Below are 18,176 nucleotides of genomic sequence, written 5' to 3' on the forward strand. Positions count from 1 at the left end.
GTATTATATACAAAATAATACTCTAATGCTCTTGTGTCACTGGACTGTACTATTTCCCTGTCTATCCATTCATGGACTTCATGCTGCAATCAGAATAGCATACCCCTGAACAGTTAGGTCTCAGTTAATCCTATATGAAATATTTTTTAAAAATTATAATGGTGTACTTGATGTTTTATTTTTTAATCTTTAAAAAATATTTTATTTATTTGAGAGAGAGAATATGTATAAGCAGCGGGAGGGTGGGGGGGGGGGGCAGAGGGAGAGAGAGAATCTCTCCAGCAGACTCCACGTTGAGTGTGGAGTCCAATTAGGGGCTCAGTCTCATGACCCTGAGATCATAACCTGAGCCAAAATCGGGAGTTGTACGCAAAACTGACTGAGCTACCCAGGTGCCTCATATCTGACATTTTAATAGTAATTTACAGCTCATGAGGCAATTTATCTTTTGTGACTTTGATATTTTCAACGATCCATCAGTTGGGTAGAATGGATATTGAAATTCTAGTTTTATAAAGGAGAGGACTGATGCCCACTAAAATGGAATAATTTATCCAAAGTTACATAGATATTTCTATTGGTTGAAAGAGGACTCACCTTGACCTTTTACTTTTCTAAATGAGACCATAGGCAATGGCTTCCAGTAACTGTTAAATGTAGACATGCTCTGTGGTGGTCTATATACCCCGATACATCATGTCTGGAGACAGTGGAATGTAGAGGACGCTGAGAGAGCCCATCTTATCTTATATGGAATGCAGATTAGCTGACCACAGTTAGGGCCACCCCAGTGGGAAGCCCCTGTGAGAGCCACAGAGCCCTTAATCTCAGCTTTGCCACAAATGATGGAATCAGATCTATTTTTTTAAGTTCTAATAATAATAAAGCTTTTATAATTTGATATCTTATTAAAATTCACTTCTTTTTCAACAAAGAAATAAGAAATCAAAACAATACGGTATTGATACAAAAACAGACATATAGATCAATAGAACAGAGTAGAGAGCTCAAAAATAAACTTGCATGTATACAGTCAATTAATTTATGACAAAGGAGGCAAGAATACACAATGGTGAAAAGCCAGTCTCTTCAATAAATAGTGTTGTGAAACCTGGACAGCTACATGCAAAAGAATAAAACTGTATTACTTACACTATACACAAAACTAAACTCAAAATGGATTAAAGACCTAAATGTAAGATCTGAAACCATAAAAAAAAAGATCTAAAACCATAAAACTTCTGAAAGAAAATATAAGTAATCTCTTGGACTTTGGCCATAGAAATATTCTTCTGGACATATTTCCTTTGGCAAGGGAAACAAAAGCAAAAAATAAACTTTTCAGACTACATCAAACCAAAACATTTGAAAAGTGAAGAAAACCATTAACAAAACACAAAGGCAACCTATTGAACCAGATATATCCATTAAGGGGTTAATTTCCAAAATATGTAAAGAACTCAACTAATAATTACTAGAACTCACCTAATAATATCAAAAACCTCCCAAATAATTCACTTAAAAAATGGGCAGAAGACCTGAATAGACATTTTTCCAAAGAAGACATACAGATAGTCAATAGACACATGAAAAGATGCATAACATCAATCAGGGAATTATCAGGGAAATGCAAATCAAAATCACAGTGAGATATCACTTCATACCAGTCAGAATGGCTAGTATCACAAGACAAGAAACAACAAATGTTGCAAGGAGAAAAGGGAACCCTAGTACCCTATTAGTGAGAATGTAAATTGGTACAGCCACTGTGGAAAACAGTATGGAGGTTCCTTAAGAACTTAAAAATAGAAATACTACATAATTCAATAATTCCACTGCTTGGTATTTACCCAAAGAAAACAAAAACACCAATCTGAAAAGATACATGCACCCCTATGTTTACTGCAGCATTATTTACAATAGCCAAGGTATGGAATCAAAAAAGTGTCCATTGATGGATGAATGGATAAAAAACAGGTGATATTTGTGTACTTATACACACAGTGGAGTATTACTCATCCATAAAAAGGAACATGTTGCCATTTGCAACAACATGGATGGATCTGCAGAGTACAATGCTAAGACAAATACTACATGATTTCACTCATATGTGGAACGTAAGAAACAAACAAACAAAAAAAATAGATAAACCAAAAACAGACTCTTAACTATAGAGAACAGATGGTTCCCAGAGGAAAGGCTGGTGTGGAGGCAAGTGAAATAAGTGATGGAGATGAAGAGTACACTTATCTTGATGAGCACTGAGTAATATATGGACTTGTTGAATCACTATATCATACACCTGAAATGAATATAATATTGTATACTAACTATTCTGGAATTAAAAAAAAAAAAAAACAATGAAGGCAAACACACTCTTACCTGTAGTTTTTCCAGATTTTGGAGGCCCCAGAATTGCAATCCGAATGGGCACAGTAGGCTTAGGTTTGGGTTGGCGGATATATTTGATTGGGTTCTTCATAAATTTTTCTTTAGTTTCCTTACTAGATAAAAAATAAATATACTGGCGATGGATTACAGCATAGAATGGATTCTCTGAAGTTTCAATTGGTTTGATTGTCTCTCCTTCACTTAGCTGCAATATATATACACCATTGAATTCATGAATTAACTTTAAGTTATAGAGCATTTCCCCCAAATCCATTTAAACAAATTTGTAAAATAAGAAAATCTCTTACAAAATATAAGAAAAATAATTATAGCCAAATATTATTATGAAAAAGTGTGTAGAAAGAACAAAGTATTTTATACCCACATGCAATTGATGAAATCTTAATTAAATAGCTTTCAGTTTATGACAATTATAGTTCTCCTACTTCCTATATAATGTATTTAGTGTATGTTTTTGCCAAGAAGTGTAAAGTTATTTGCATATATCCATGGGCCAATTTATCCTCACAAACAGGTGGTATTATGGATGGAAATGTGTTCCCCTCAATTCATAGGTTGAAGCCTCAATTCCCAAAGTGACTGTATTTGGAGGTAGGGTCTTTTTTTTTTTTAATTTTTATTTATTTATTTATTTTTAAATAAATTTATTTTTTTTATTGGTGTTCAATTTACCAACATACAGAATAACACCCAGTGCTCATCCCGTCAAGTGCCCCCCTCAGTGCCCGTCACCCATTCCCCCCCACACCCCGCCCTCCTCCCCTTCCACCACCCCTAGTTCGTTTCCCAGAGTTAGGAGTCTTTATGTTCTGTCTCCCTTTCTGATATTTCCCACACATTTCTTCTCCCTTCCCTTATATTTCCTTTCACTATTGTTTATATTCCCCAAATGAATGAGAACATACACTGTTTGTCCTTCTCCGATTGACTGGAGGTAGGGTCTTTAAGGAGGTAATTAACGTTGAGGTCATAAGAGTGGGGCCCTATCTGCATGTCCTTATATGAAGAGGAAGAGACACCAGGAGTTGCATAAGCTCAGAGGAAAGGTCATATGTGGACATAGTGAGAAGGTGAAAATCTGTAAGCCAGGAAGGAAGGTCTCACCAGAAACTGTCCCTGCTGGCACTTTGATCTTGGATTTCCAGCCTCTAGAACTGTGAGAAAATACATTTCTGTCATTTGAGCCACCAAGTCTGTAGTACTTTGTCATGGCACCCGAGGAGGTTAATACAGGCAGGATCCTGGGTTATCTTTGGGGGCATACTGGTAGGACAAATCCCACAGTCTTTTCATCCACATTTTCTATAGGCAAAATCCCACTCACATAAACATCAAGAGCAGCAACAAAAGGGAAAAATACCTGAAAGGCTGCTTAACGTATAGGTAGAGGAATGGAGTGGGAGGAATGTTTCCACCTATTTGCATTAGTTCAGGATGAAAACTGGGCAATTAATTGATGTTAGGTCTGGATATCTTTTTTTTAGAGCATCAGATGGCCAAGTATCAGCCCATAGGTATGAAGCAGTATGGTTCTGTATCACTCCTTACCCAGAGCTACCCCAAGACAGTTGTCACAGGTCAATGGTATTGTCAATGTCATCATTTTTGGGCTGGAGTAAATGCTGGGTATAAGAAGAAACTCAGGGGTGATGTGGGAATGTCTGCTATATATATTATATTTGGTAGTAAAAAAAGCTGAAAGTCTAATGATTCCATTTTAAATTACCAAATTAAGTGAGAGTCCTTGCAGTAGTTTCTGCTATTGCTCAAAATCCCTAGCATGTATCCTTTCTCTTCTATAGGCCAGAATACCCATGGTGTCATCAAATAAGAAATATCAAACTGTCATGCGCCCAGAAAGATTCCCAAACAGCCCTGAAAAAATGATTACTTTTATGCTTAAACCCCTCCTATGACCATGAACTCCTTTCTCCACAAGGCATTTTTGTATAATCCTAATTATGTTTGGACACGAGCCGTTTCTCCCTAAATAGGGTTCTGACTTTGTCTACTTCTTCCCCTTTCTTGCTCATCTCAGAGAGAAGGGCAGGACTATCTTTCAAAAGCTTTCTAGGTGATTCTAATACACGTTTAACTCTATCCAATTTTCTATGGAGGGCACTGTCATAGGTCTCTATCCTCCAGCATGATATTTGAAAAGGTTTCTCTTGACATTCTACAGCTAAGATAAAGAAGATGGCACAATTAAGTAGAACTGAAATTGATTGTGTCAATATCAACCAGGAAGGAGGTTTCCAGTAAATGCACATGGCTCCATTTTGGATCCCATCCTCCAAAAATACTTTTTCTCTGTGACCAATAACAGTAATATATATTAATAACAACAATAACTTTTGTTGAGAACTTAGAAAAAGCCAAACACTGTTGTAAGCACTTTACAGTAATTAACTCATTTAATCATTGTAACAATATTGTAAGATAGGGACTATTCTTATTCCCATTATGCAAATAGAATGACTCGGAGAGGTTAAGTAATTTGTTCAAGGTCACTCATCTAATAAGTAGTGGTTTTGAACTCAGAAAATCTGGCTCCAGAGGCCATGATCTTCTCCACTGTGCAATGTCACTGATGGAAATAAGAAAGTACACAGGTCAAGCGAACAAGTCGCTATTGCTTGACATTTTTAAATTGTTTTTATAGAACTTAATATCATCTCAAGATATTTGTATGTTTACTTATTTATTGCTTATCCTGTCTCCCCAATCCAACTAGAATATAAACTTTAAGACAAAAGAAACCTTGTCTATTTTGTCCAATACTCTATTCCCAGGACTAGAACAGAGGTTGGCATGTTCTTGGTTGAGATTTGTTGAAAATCATCCCACATTTGAGATTACTTTTCACTATTATTTATATTCCCCAAATGAATGAGAACATATAATGTTTGTCCTTCTCTGACTGGCTTACTTCACTCAGCATAATATGAATTCCAACTGGATTAAATCTGTCCACACTGCATAAAAATATGGTACTTAGAAATGCTTATTATGAACGCTGATGTCACATTTTATATTGTGTCTCACACTTTCCAGAGGACTTTATACTCTCAGATTTGATCACAGTGGCCTTGGTGGGATTATTCTTTCATCTTAAAGGTAAGGAACCAGGCAGGCTCTTAGTACAGAACTAGATCTTAGTACAGGGTCTGAGACCCTAGTTCCATTAAATGACTTGCCTAAAATTAAGTGGCAAATTATTACCAGAGGTTGGCGCTTTATATTTATTTATTTATTTATTTATTTATTATTTTTTGAGGTTGGCTCTTTAGAGCTATCTTCAGCTACCCATCTTCAGCTACAAAGTTAAAACCAAGTTGGAATTGTGTTATCTCTATAGAAGTAGACGAAAGAAATGAATCCCTTGATTACTGTTCATACTTGAGAAAGAAAACAATCATGTTTTTAAGAGTACTGTACAATGCTTATAATTTTTGAAATTATCCTCTGTCTTCTTAGACATATTTTAAAAATAAAAGAAAGAACATACATAGTCTTTAGATGCATTTGCTGACATTACCTTCACAGGGTCCCAGTAGCCAAATGCACTTATATACTTATAGGTGTAGCTAAGCATTTTCTGGGCAAGGTGTGATGCTATTGGATAACATTTTTCAAAAATACTCTCACGATTCTCCACCAGTGGCTTCAGTTTCAAATGCATACTATATTGCACAATGTGGATTTTCCGAGCTCCATTAATCAGAATTACTGGTATCAAAAGCTTCTCAAGTTCATCCTGATGAAAAAAAAAATAAAACCTAATATTTTTAATGGAACGAAATCTGGTCACAGTACATAGACATTGCTGGTAACTGACTACTTCAGTCAAAAGAACAAATGTTTTTCAGCTTCTGAGTGGCTGCATATTGGCAGCTAAAACTTTTGACTCCATGTGGCTTCCATGTTGCCCTTGATTTATTCACTTGTTTTCATGAAACAATGCAGGTGGTGCCAGCAAAAGGGAAGATAGCCCTAAAATACACATTTCTTTTGAAACATTAAAAAGGAACCAAGGCATAAACCAAGTTGCATTTGTTTCATTCTCAAATGTTACATTTTGAATTATGGAAAATGAAGGAAAAGTAATAACCTGTATTACTTGTAAATTATTCATATCTGCTTCAAATTTTTCTCCCAGTTCACCTCTCAGGCGTTCAAGTGCATCAATTTCCTGTTCTTCATCTTCCTCGCTCATCACTTCCTCATCTTTTGGAAATTCATCTTCAAGGATGTTGTCAATATCATCTTCATCTTCTTCAGGCTCTTCTTCACTAAAGTCTTCATCTTCTCTACTAATCTAAGGAAGAAAATATTCTCTTTCACTATATATATATAAAATATGCAACAAACCACTCTGCTAACTAATCATTTGGAGTATTTTATGTAGCTGAAGATTGGCTGGTATGGCAACGTTCATTGAGTACACAGTACAATTTTAAGTATCTGGCATCCAGAAATTTCATTCCTTTAAGATTCTGACACCATACTGATCCCGAAGTAAATACATAAGCAAGATATTAAATCCTATTTATGCCTATGGTTGCCAGAAAGTTACACTTGTTTATGTAGAATTTTTCTTTTAATTCCAGTTAGTTGACATATGTTATGTTAGTTTCAGGTGTACAATATAGTGATTCAATAATTCCATACATCACCTGGTGCTCATCACAACAAGTGCACTTCTTAATCCCCATCATTTGATTAACCCATTCCCACATCCACCTCCCCTCTGGTAACCATCAGTTTGTTCTTTGTAATTAAGGGTCTGTTTCTTCTTCTTCTTCCATCCACCTCCCCATGTGGTTGATATCTCCATTGCTTTGGGGGTGGGGGGCTCAGGAGTTCTTACTGGAGTGCCATCTCCCTCTTCACCATCACAGGCTCCTGGTGCTCAGGATGCCACTGGCTCTGCAAATAGCAGCCATGTGCAGATCTGGGCCATATTTGGTTCTTGTGGATTATGCGCCTGATGCTGCTGAGGGCCCACACATTCTTGTTCATGGTAGTTCACATGTTGGAGGTGGCAAGTTTTCACTGGTTAGATCTCTGCTTCATGACCACCACTACATCTCTGTGGTGGGCGGCTGGCTCCACACCCACAGCCTTGTGGTGAGTCTGCCCATTTGGTGCGAGGAGTTGTGAGCCTTCAGGTTGGTTATTGGGCTGGGCACTGTATGTCTGCTTGTTCCTCTTGATCTGGAAGCTGGAGCAGTTTCACAGGACCATCCACTGCAGGTTGGTAGACTTCCACCATGGAAGTCGCGAAGAGGAGTCTGTTTCTTGATTTCTCTCTCTCTTTTTTCCCTTTGCTAATTTGTTTTGCTTCTTGAACTTCACATATGAGTCAGATCATTTGGTATTTGCCCTTCTCAGACTGACTATTTCACTTAGCTAATACTCTCTAGCCCCATCCGTGAATGTTACATCTTTTTGGTAGTCTTCAGTAACAATATTTAGTGGAACTCAAGGAGAATAAATCACTAGCTGTTTTAGCTTGGACAAGATCAGTTTCCTCATCTGTGAAATAGGAATAATAAAAGTACCTATCTCACAGGGATGACGGTAGAATTAAATTACTTAATACATGCAAAGTCCTTATTTAGAAAAGTCAGCAAGTGGTAAGCATGAAATGACAGCTATTATTGTGTCACGATAGCTATTACTTGTCACTTTGCATAAAGCACTGTATTAACAGAACAGTCTATCCCTTCAGGGGTTTATAGCCCATCTGAAGAAAGAAAAATAATACATAAATGATTATTAAAGACCATGGCAGGATATCGGTACTAGGTGGTGCTGTACAGGCTTTAACATTTATCCTCCTACACTGCTGTGACACTCTTTTCCCCCTGAAGTATTCCTTGTATCAGTTGGAGCACTAACTTTAGGTTGGAAACCAGAACTTTTCCTAACTCCTTTCCTTCCATCTTTGTACATCCAGTTTCCAAGGACTGTAATCCTAAACAATGCCCTAGACTCTCTCCTTTTCCGAACTGCCCCACTATTTGCGCTTTCATTATCTCTTGCTTGCAATCTCCTGCTTAACCCCTGTTTCCTCATCTTTCTACTGATTAGACTCTGGTTCCTTTAAAGAGAACCTTGAGCTGGGATTTGGCCTTGCAGGTGCAGGGAGGAAGATGAGGGGATTAGGTCGCTTCCTGCTCTGTGTGGAGGCTCCTTTCTCTCTGAAAGGAGTTTGGCTATGGGGCGGTGGTTTTCAGTTCTGTTTGTTTGCGTGAATTTTGAAACCATTTGGTTCTCTTGCTACTTTTTCCTTTTCCTTTCCCTTTGGCAAAAAAATCAAATCAAATCAAATCAAATCCTGAGATTTGATTTTCTAAGGATCATTGGAAGTATGGTGGGATGAATACACACTGCAAACCAGGGACATCTCAGTTCTAGATGAACTTGTACTCACCTCTTTTTGGCTCTACTTAATAGTTCTTCCAACTTGTTTGTTAATTAAAAAAAAAACTATGTAAGTTTAAAAATAGATTCATTTTGGAGTGTCTGGTTGGCTTAAATGGTTGGGTGCCTAACTCTTGATTTCAGCTCAGGTGATGACCTCTGGGTTGTGGGATAGAGCCCTGATTCAGGTGCTGTATTCAGCATGGGGTCTGCTGGAGATTCTCTTCCTCTCCCTCCCCTCACTCTCTCTCTAAAATAAATAAATAAAGTCTTTTTTAAAAAAAATGAAAAAAAATAAATTCATTTTTGCTAAAAGGATAAAATTATATAACATTATATAGGGTAAAAATATTTCCTTTCACACTCTCTATCTCTATCTCCATTTTCCTTCCTAGAAATAATTTTGGTTAACAACTTGGTTAAGATCCTTTAGATGTTTACACCCTTCATACTCCTGCACATACAAAATTATATTTTACACATAAATGGGATCATTCTATATTGTACAACTTGCTTTTTAAAAATATAATCTAGCAATGCATTTAAATTTCTTTCCATATAAAAACATACATCTTTTTATTCTTATTTAGCCATTCCTGCATTTTAAAAATGTTTTCTTTGTTTCTTTTTTTTTTTTTTAAGATTTCATTTATTTATTTGAGAGAGAGAGACTGCGAGCACAAGCAGGGTGAGAGGCAGAGGGAGAGACAAAGAAAGAAGCAGACTCTCCTCTGAGTAGGGAGCCCCATGGGGGGCTGAATCCCAGGACCCCAGGATCATGACCTGAGCTGAAGGCGGACACTTAACTGCCTGAGCCACCCCAGTGCCCCCAAACAAGAACTTTAAAGCAGTTGTTATCTCTATGACCAATGAGGAAAAGAAAAATACACTCACAATAAATGAAAAGATAGGAAATCTCAGGAGGGACTAAAAAATATAAAAACAAACCAAATGGAAATTTTGGAACTAAAAACTACAGTATTTGAAATTTTAAAAGTTATCAGATGGGGTTAATAGACTGGAGATGAAAGAGGGAAGAATCAGTGAATTTGAAGATAGATCACAATAAATGATCTAACTTAAAGAAGAGAGAAAAGACTGAAAAAATCAACAGCCCCAAGGTCCCCTGGAACAACAGTGAATGATAACCTATGTGAAATTGATTTTCAGAAGGAGACAGAGAGCAAATAGGACAGAAGAAACATTTGAAGAAATAATGTCCAAAGTTCCCCTAAGTTAGTGAAACACATAAATTTACAGATTGAAGAAGTTTAGTGAATCCCAAACTAGATAAATATGAAGAAAATGACATGTAGGCATATCATAATCAAACTATTGAAAAGCAAAGTTACAGATAAAATCATGAAAACAGTCAAGTAACAGGAAAATAACTCAAATGACCACATTATTCTCATCCCTCTGGTTTCCATCACACCACAGGAATGAATGAAGAATGAATGAAGAGCAACAGAAATGTATAAATGTATAAATGTAAAGGACTTATTTTCCTCTTAATATATTTAAAATACATATGACTGTTTAAAGCAAAAACTACAATTTTTACAATTTTTTTCTTATGGAGTTTATAATATATTTGGTTGTAAAACAAATGACAAGTAGAGCATAAAGGGTGGAGGTGGGTGTAAATGGACTTCTACAGTCACAGGTTTCTACAGTATTACATGGAATATATTGACTCTAAGTAGAGCGGGAAAAACTAAGGATGTATATGTAATAGGGAGCAACCATTACAAAATAATACATAGAGGTATAACTAAAAAGTCAATAGATAAATAAAATGGGATTCAAACAATCCCAGAGATGGCTGGGAGAGGAAAAGAGAAAATAAAGAGGACAAACAGAAAACAAATAAAATTCATGGTCTCTGAGAAATAGGACTAGATTTGGGATAAGCTCTCTCATAAATTTCTATGAGTAGGGAAAGGTAGAAAGGTAGGGGCAAGGCTACAACTGAGTAGAAGTTTATGCCAGGGGGCACCTGGGTGGCTCAGTGGCTGAGTGTCTGTCTTTGGTTCAGGTCATGATCCTGGAGACTCGGGATTGAGTCCCACGTCGGGCTCCCAGCATGGAGCCTGCTTCTCCCTCTGCCTGTGTCTCTGCTTCTCTGTGTGTGTGTGTCTTTCATGAATAAATAAATAAAATCTTTTTTAAAAAGTTTATGTTAGGAGGGTGATGGAGATTACACTCAGAATTCTTACAACTAGGAAGGAAAGGAGATAGGAAGAAATGGAGAGAAGAGAAGTATAGACTTGCGCGCTTGTGAGGAGCACCAGGTGATGCATGGAAGTGTTCAATCACAATATCGTACATGTAAAACTAATAATACACTGTATATTAACTAACTCGAATTTAAATAAAAACTTTAAAAAAACCCTCAATCCCCAACCTCTATCCTTCAGACACACCTTTGCTTTCTGATCCATCCCAAAGAGCTCTCTGCACATAGACCTTTGGACCCATACGCTCTGTCTCGTCCCTGGAAGGCCTCAAGGATGGTCTTGGCCTGGTGCTTGGTCCTGAGCCTTGTTTCAACATCATTTGGACCCTGACTTTGGCTTCCCCTTAGTACTGAAGGTATTTATCTCTATGAACTATTCACCTGGGTGTAGTCCCTCCCAGTTCTGCTGACTTGCGGCTCTGGCTCCTTGTCCTGGCTCTTTATGGCTTTCTCCTATCTGTGGCTATCTACAGCTCAAGAGATTGAGGCACCAGAGAAGGAGCCGGGGAAGAGGAAGAGAGCCAAGATTCTGGAGTAAGGACCAGGAGTAGATGCAAGGCCTCGGTGGAGTTGGAAAGTATGCAAACAAAATCTCTCTACTAAGTGATTGTATTTAGAATATTCTTTAGTCACACTGGGAGCCTGAAGTTCCACCAGATGGCGACATTTTCCTACAAAATTAAAGCAGGCAGTCCCCATGAGACAGAAGTAATTTCTGACATTAAAAATCTGTTACCTGCTGCAAAAAATTCAGATAGGACGGGCAACGGTTTTTGTTAAGGAGGAGAAGGCAAACCTGGGAAGGGCTTTATTTGCATGTGGTTCTCCAATTAGCTGTGAAAAGGTGAGTCACGGAGCTGCACATGCCTTACAAAAGGCAAATGATGAGAAGGCTCCGGTTCTGTTCATGAAAGCAAGCTCCATTGCTTGCTTTCCATTGTAGGTCTGTGTAGAGTCAGCATGGATTCGAGTCAGGGTATCACATTAACTGATTACGGCAACCACACTGTGTGACCCTTGAGACGCTGCATTTGGTTTAGTCTTCCTTTGAGTCAATAGTAAGACATGTAAAATTCTCATCAAAGGAGTTAAAAAAAATCAATACACAATTTTCATCTTTGATTCATCAAAAATCTCAGGAATTATCTTCCCAAAGTCAGTTTGTATAAATTAATTGCGTGGGATACACAGCCAGTTTTGTAAGAGTAAGTCTCAGGAGAGCTAACAGTTTACAAAAACCCACTTGATTTATAAGGATAGAATATTGAATTTTTGAATGAAAAATAGTAAGAAATCCCACTAGTCTAATGTTAACAAATAGAAAAAATGATAAATTAAGAACATTTAAAATTTATCCTGAAAATTGACTCTCTTGGAGCACCTGGGTGGCTCAGTAGGTTAAGTGTCTGCCTTTGGCTCAGGTCATGATCCCAGGGTCTTGGGATCGAGCCCTGCATCAGGCTCCCTGCTCAGTGGGGAGCCTGCCTCTCCCTCTGCCCCTTACCCTACTTGTGCTCTCTCTAGCTCTCTCCCTCATTCTCTCTCAAATAAATAAAATGAAAAAAAGTAACTCCTTAAGAAAAAGCAGATTTAAGTAAACAATAGCAAAGAAGAAAAATTAAAGTTCAGGAAACTTTCCTAGTTCAGGAAACTAGGTATTATTAACTTTTTTTCTACCTTACAATGAAAAACACCTAGGTTTAGAGAAATTAAGAAACTTGCTCAAGGTTATACAACAGCAGCAAAACAACTGTTGAGTGCCTACTATGTGTCAGCACTATGTTGCATACTGGGGAGCTGGCAGTGAACAAAGTCAGCAAGAACCCCAAAATCTGGAGTGTTTTGGTAATATGTTGCTGAGACAAGTGGGGTGATTCTTAAGGGGACCACTAGGGATTCCCAAGGGCTGGAGGTAGTTAACTATGCTTGAGCTCAGGTTAGGACATGGGGTTTTATTTTATTATTACTTTTTAAAAAATCCTAAACCTCAGTATGACTCCTTGAACAGAGTAGAATTTCGGAACATGTTTGTTCAGGGAATGAACAGTAGAATGAGGCCAGAAGCTTCTGACAGTTCTGTTCATGGCTGATCCTCCAGTGTCTGAGTAGCATCAGGCATGCAGTGAGAGGTCAGATTAAGGTTTGCTGACAGACCGGCTGACTGGCTGGCTGGATGAGTGCAGATTCGGGCCAATAATGGAGAGGAGGGTACTTGGTCCTTAGACGGTGCCACAACTTTCTCAGGCTAATGGTTTTAGGCCTACTTTTGGTTGTAGATACTTTGGACAAGGAAACAATTGTTCCCGCCCCTATTCTGCAATGTTTTGACCCCCTGTTACGGTTGGGGTGCTTGGTATCAGCGGTCCCTGTACTTAGGACCAGCATGTCCATACGAGGGGGATACACGGTTCCATGTGTGGCAAGTCCTATCTCCTGTGATTCCTCTCTTCTCCTTCCCCTTGTGGGGTCGAACCTTCATATACAGATGGAAATCAGATCCTGGAAGAGTCAGTCTTGAAAAGAGGGTACAGGGTGCTTTATGCCAGGAGGAAATGGCAGGAGCTGGGAACCACCTTACTGTTGGCCTTGGTTACAGGGACGACCTGTAAGCTGCCCATATAGACAGGAGCCTCAGGTGACTGCAGAACTAGCGTGTCTAGCACACACCCCTCTTCAATTCTGTACCCAGTAAGCGGGGCAGTAGCACTGCGGTCAGCTAGGTCATTTCGGGCACAGCTCCTCTCCAAACAAAACAGAATCCACCAGCCTCAGGGTTTATCTTTTTGAAAAATCAGCAGATGGAGAAAAGGAGCTGCACCGAGTATCCGGCAGAATATAGAAGTCTGAGGGTTCACAGGCTCTGCCTCGTTCCATTCTTTATCTCAACATAATCTATGTTTTAGGCCCAGCGCAGAGGCATAGACTCCGTGTCTAGACCCCAACCCCAGGCTCCCAGCCTATCTCCCTGTGGCATGGGCTGCAAGTGTGAAAGGCAAAAATGAAAATGCAAAAAAGAAGCATAGTTTACCTTCGCATTATATTTTGAATTTGATTATTTTAAACCCCTCTGGTGGTTTTCTTTCCTTTAAAAAGGTTCATTTTTCTGATAATAAAAATAATAAAAGGTCACTGCAGACAACTTTGGGGTAACAAAAAAACTAAAGATAAAAGTGATATACAATCTTACTACTCAAACATGAACTCTGTGGACTTCAAGACTTTTTCTAAGCATCTTTTGATTTTATACTATTGATATATAAAAACATATATAATATAGAAATATTATACTATGGATAGTCTGCCTTTAAAAAAAAAGCAACCCTTTTATTATTTACTTACCTCCCCTTTCTGTTTTTTTTCTCTCTCTGCTATAAGTTCAGCCCTTCTTTTAGAAATCATATCATCCTGTTAAAGAAAGAGACATTTAGAACTTTTAATGGATAATGATACAATTACTTTTTGTGTATTGGTATATATATATATATACCATTCTTCCGTCCAAATGTTATTCCCACTTTGGAAAGAATATATATAATATATACCCAAAGTGGGAATAACATTTGGACGGAAGAATGGTAAACTTTCCAGAAAACCATGGGATGGTGGTCATTATCCTACTACGTCCTTGAACCTCTGGAGCTTCTGATGAGGTATTTCCCTCCAGAGCCATAAACAGCACCTGGGAACAGACATTCTTTCTACAAACTTTAGACTACCATTTGGAATTTATTATTTATTTGTTTGCTTTGGTAAAGAGGTAGATTACGTACCTGGAGAAATAGGGAAGTACTTGGAAGCAATGTGTTGAAAATGTTTGATAATCTTTTATCACGCTAATAAAATACAGCCTAATAATGTATTACACCATTTAAGTCAGTATCTCTGAGAGTTGGAACTAATTGATTAGTTGATTTACTGACAAATAGCTCAATGCCTTTGATCTCGGTGGGGTTTTTTTGTTTTGTTTTGTTTTGTGAAATTTACTAATAACAAAATACATCTCCCCATACCTTCCTCCTGCCAAGGTTGTTCCTTCCCTGTGGACACGTGGACCAACCACAAGCTCTCTTCAGCGTGGAAGCCCTTCATGTTACTTCACACTGCTTTCATGTCCCATCTTCGTCTTCCTAGTTCCAGATCTGAAAGCCTCATTCTTTTTAACCTTGTCTAGATCTAGAGATTTGCCTTTTTAAGACATGTCTTACACATGGAATGAATCATATGGTATGGACGATTTTTTTTTGACCTGGCTTCTTTCACTAAGCATTATGATTTTCATCCATGTTGTAGTGTGTTATCTAAAGTTTGTTCTTTTTTAATACTGACTAGTATCCATTATATGGATATTCCACACATCTATTCATTCATTCATCCAGCTTTATACAATTGTAAGATATTTATTGATTTTTTAAAGATTTTATTTTTATTTATTTGACAGAGAGAGAGAGAGAGGGAGCACATAGCAGGGGGAGCAGCAGGCAAAGGGAGAGGGAGAAGCAGGCTCCCCGCTGAGCAGGAAGCCTGACGTGGGGCTCAGTTCCAGGACCTTGGGATCAAGACCTGAGGTGAAGGCAGATGCTTAACCGACTGAACCACCCAGATGCCCCAAACTGTAAGATATTTAAAGTGTATATTGTGATGATTTGATATAGGTATACATTTTAAAAGGACTCTTCCCATTTAATGAACACATCCATCACCTCAATATTTGCCCTTTTTTTTTGTGTGTGTGTGACAACATTTAAGTTCTAGTCTCTTGGCAAATTTTGACTACACAATTCGATGTTACCAACTATAGTCACCATGTTATACATTAGCTCCTCAGCTCTTATTCATTTTATAGCTGAAAGTTTGTACCTGTTACCAACTTCTCCCTATTTCCCCCACCCCTCAGCCCCTGGCAACCACTTTTCTACTCTCTGTTTCCATGAGTTTGAATTTTTTTTACATTCCACATGTAAATGATACCATGTACTATTTGTCTTTCTCTGTCTGGCTAATTTCATTTTGCATAATACCCTCAAGTTCCACCCATGTTGGCAAGTGGCAGGGTTTCCTTCTTTCTCATGGCTGAATAATACCCCATTGTAAATACAGCATCTTTTTTATCCATTCATCCATTGACAGACATTTAGACTGCTTCCATATTTTGGCTATCGTATAAAGGCTGCAGCAAGGAACACGAGAGTGCTGATCTTTCTTCCATCTCCTGTTTTCATTTCCTTTGGATATACACTCAGACGTAGGACTTCTGGATCATAAAATAGTTGTATTTTAAAATCTTTGAGAAACTTCCAAGCTATTTTCCCCAGTGGTTGTACCAGTTTACACTCCCACCAACAGTGCCAGGGATTTCCTTTTCTCTACAGTCCAGCCAACATTTGTTATCTCTTGTCTTTTGATGACAGCCATTCTAATAAGAGTAAGGTAATATCTCATTGTACTTTTTTTTTAAGATTTTATTTATTTATTCATGAGAGAGAGAGAGAGAGAAAGAGAGAGGCAGAGACACAGGCAGAGGGAGAAGAAGGCTCCACGCAGGGAATCTGACGTGGGACTTGATCCCAGGACCCCAGAATCATGCCCTGAGCTGAAGGTAGATTCTCAACCCCTGAACTGCCCAGGCATCCCTCTCATTGTACTTTTGATTTGCATTTCCCTGATGATTATTGATACCGAGCACTTTTTCATGTACCTATTGACCATCTGTATGTCTTCTTTGGAAAAATGTCTATTCACAGCCTCTGAATTTTTTTCAGATTTTTAATCTATTTTTAAATCAGATTGTGTGGGTTTTTTTTTTTTTTTGCCATTAAGCTATGTAAGTTCTTCATATTTTGTGGATTTTAACCCCTAATCAGATGCAAATCAGATATGACTTGTAAACATTTTCTCTTGCCCTTGATGGCTTCCTTGTTGTGCGAAAGCCTTTTAGTTTGATTAGTTGCCATTTGTTGACTTTTGCTTTCGGTGTCAAGTCCAAAAATAAATAAATAACTGCCAAGACAATGTCAAGGAGCTTACCCCCTATGTTTTCTTTTAGAAGTTTATTGGTTTCAGGTCTTATATTCAAATCCTTAATCCATTTTGAGTTGCTTTTTGTGTATAGTATAGGATAGGGGTCCAGTTTCATTTTTTTGTATGTAGCTGTCCAGTTTTCCCAGGATTTACTAAAGAAACTGTCTTCCATCATGTATCTTTGGATTTTTGCTTGTAAATTAATTGATAATTTGGGCATGGGGTTATTTCTGGGCTACCTGTTCTGTTCCATTGATCTATGTGTCTAGTCTGCTATTGAACCTCTGTATTGAATTTTTCAGTTCCGTTACTGTATTCTCCAGCTCTGTGATTTCCATTTGGTACTTTCATATATTTTTTCAATCACTCTCTTGAAATTCTTACTTGGTTCATGCATTGTTCTCCGGACCCTGTGAGCATCTTATGAACATTATTTTGAACCCTTTATCAGGTAAATCACTTATCTTTGTTTCAGTGAAGTCTACTTCTGGAGTTTTTGTTTGAAGAATATTTCTTTCTTCATTTTCTTTGACTCTGTGTTTTCTGCACATTAGGTTAAGAAGCCACATCTCTTAGTCTCACAGAGTGGCCCTGCGTAGGAGATGAATCTTATCAATCAGCCTGGACTGAGTTCTTGGCTATCTCTCAAGTCTTTGTGATTGCCCAAGCTACTTGCTTTGTTCTCCGTGGCTCCCAATAGTTGAAGGTGTGCCACAACCTGTCAGTGTCTCAAAGGGGAGGATCACACACTGCATAGGCTGACTGGAAGCTGGAGTCTCAGGTAGCAACTGTTTTGATCTGGGCAATATGGGTATTTTTCCTTTGCCCAATGTGTACAAGTCACTTAGGTAGTTTCTGGATTTCTTTCAGAAGGAGCTGCTTCATGTATAGCCATGGATTCAGTTTGTCTGTGGGAGGAGATGAATTCAGGAGGCTATTATCTCACCATCTTCGGTGGGAATGCAGTTGTACCCTAGCTACCACATTTTGTTTATCTATTCATCAGTTGATGGATATTGGATGTTTTTCACTTTTTGGCTGTTATGAATAATGCTGTTATGGACATTCATATATACAT

The 18,176-nt window shown here is 38.1% G+C and overlaps 1 protein-coding gene across 7 annotated transcripts in view; it reads right to left on the reverse strand.

The window, feature by feature from the left end:
* Nucleotides 1–18,176, reverse strand: part of AK9 (adenylate kinase 9) — a 127,437-nt gene that overhangs the window by 20,885 nt on the left and 88,376 nt on the right. For all 7 annotated transcript variants that reach the window (XM_038554914.1, XM_038554912.1, XM_038554915.1 and 4 more), the window contains 4 exons: nt 14,420–14,485; nt 6,524–6,730; nt 5,951–6,169; nt 2,383–2,596 (listed from right to left, as the gene is read on the reverse strand). In XM_038554914.1, the coding sequence (XP_038410842.1) occupies nt 2,383–2,596; nt 5,951–6,169; nt 6,524–6,730; nt 14,420–14,485 (706 nt within the window). The remainder of the gene's footprint in view (nt 1–2,382; nt 2,597–5,950; nt 6,170–6,523; nt 6,731–14,419; nt 14,486–18,176) is intronic.

The sequence above is a fragment of the Canis lupus genome, chromosome 12 (assembly GCF_011100685.1).
Source record: "Canis lupus familiaris isolate Mischka breed German Shepherd chromosome 12, alternate assembly UU_Cfam_GSD_1.0, whole genome shotgun sequence".
Classification (NCBI taxonomy): domain Eukaryota; kingdom Metazoa; phylum Chordata; class Mammalia; order Carnivora; family Canidae; genus Canis; species Canis lupus.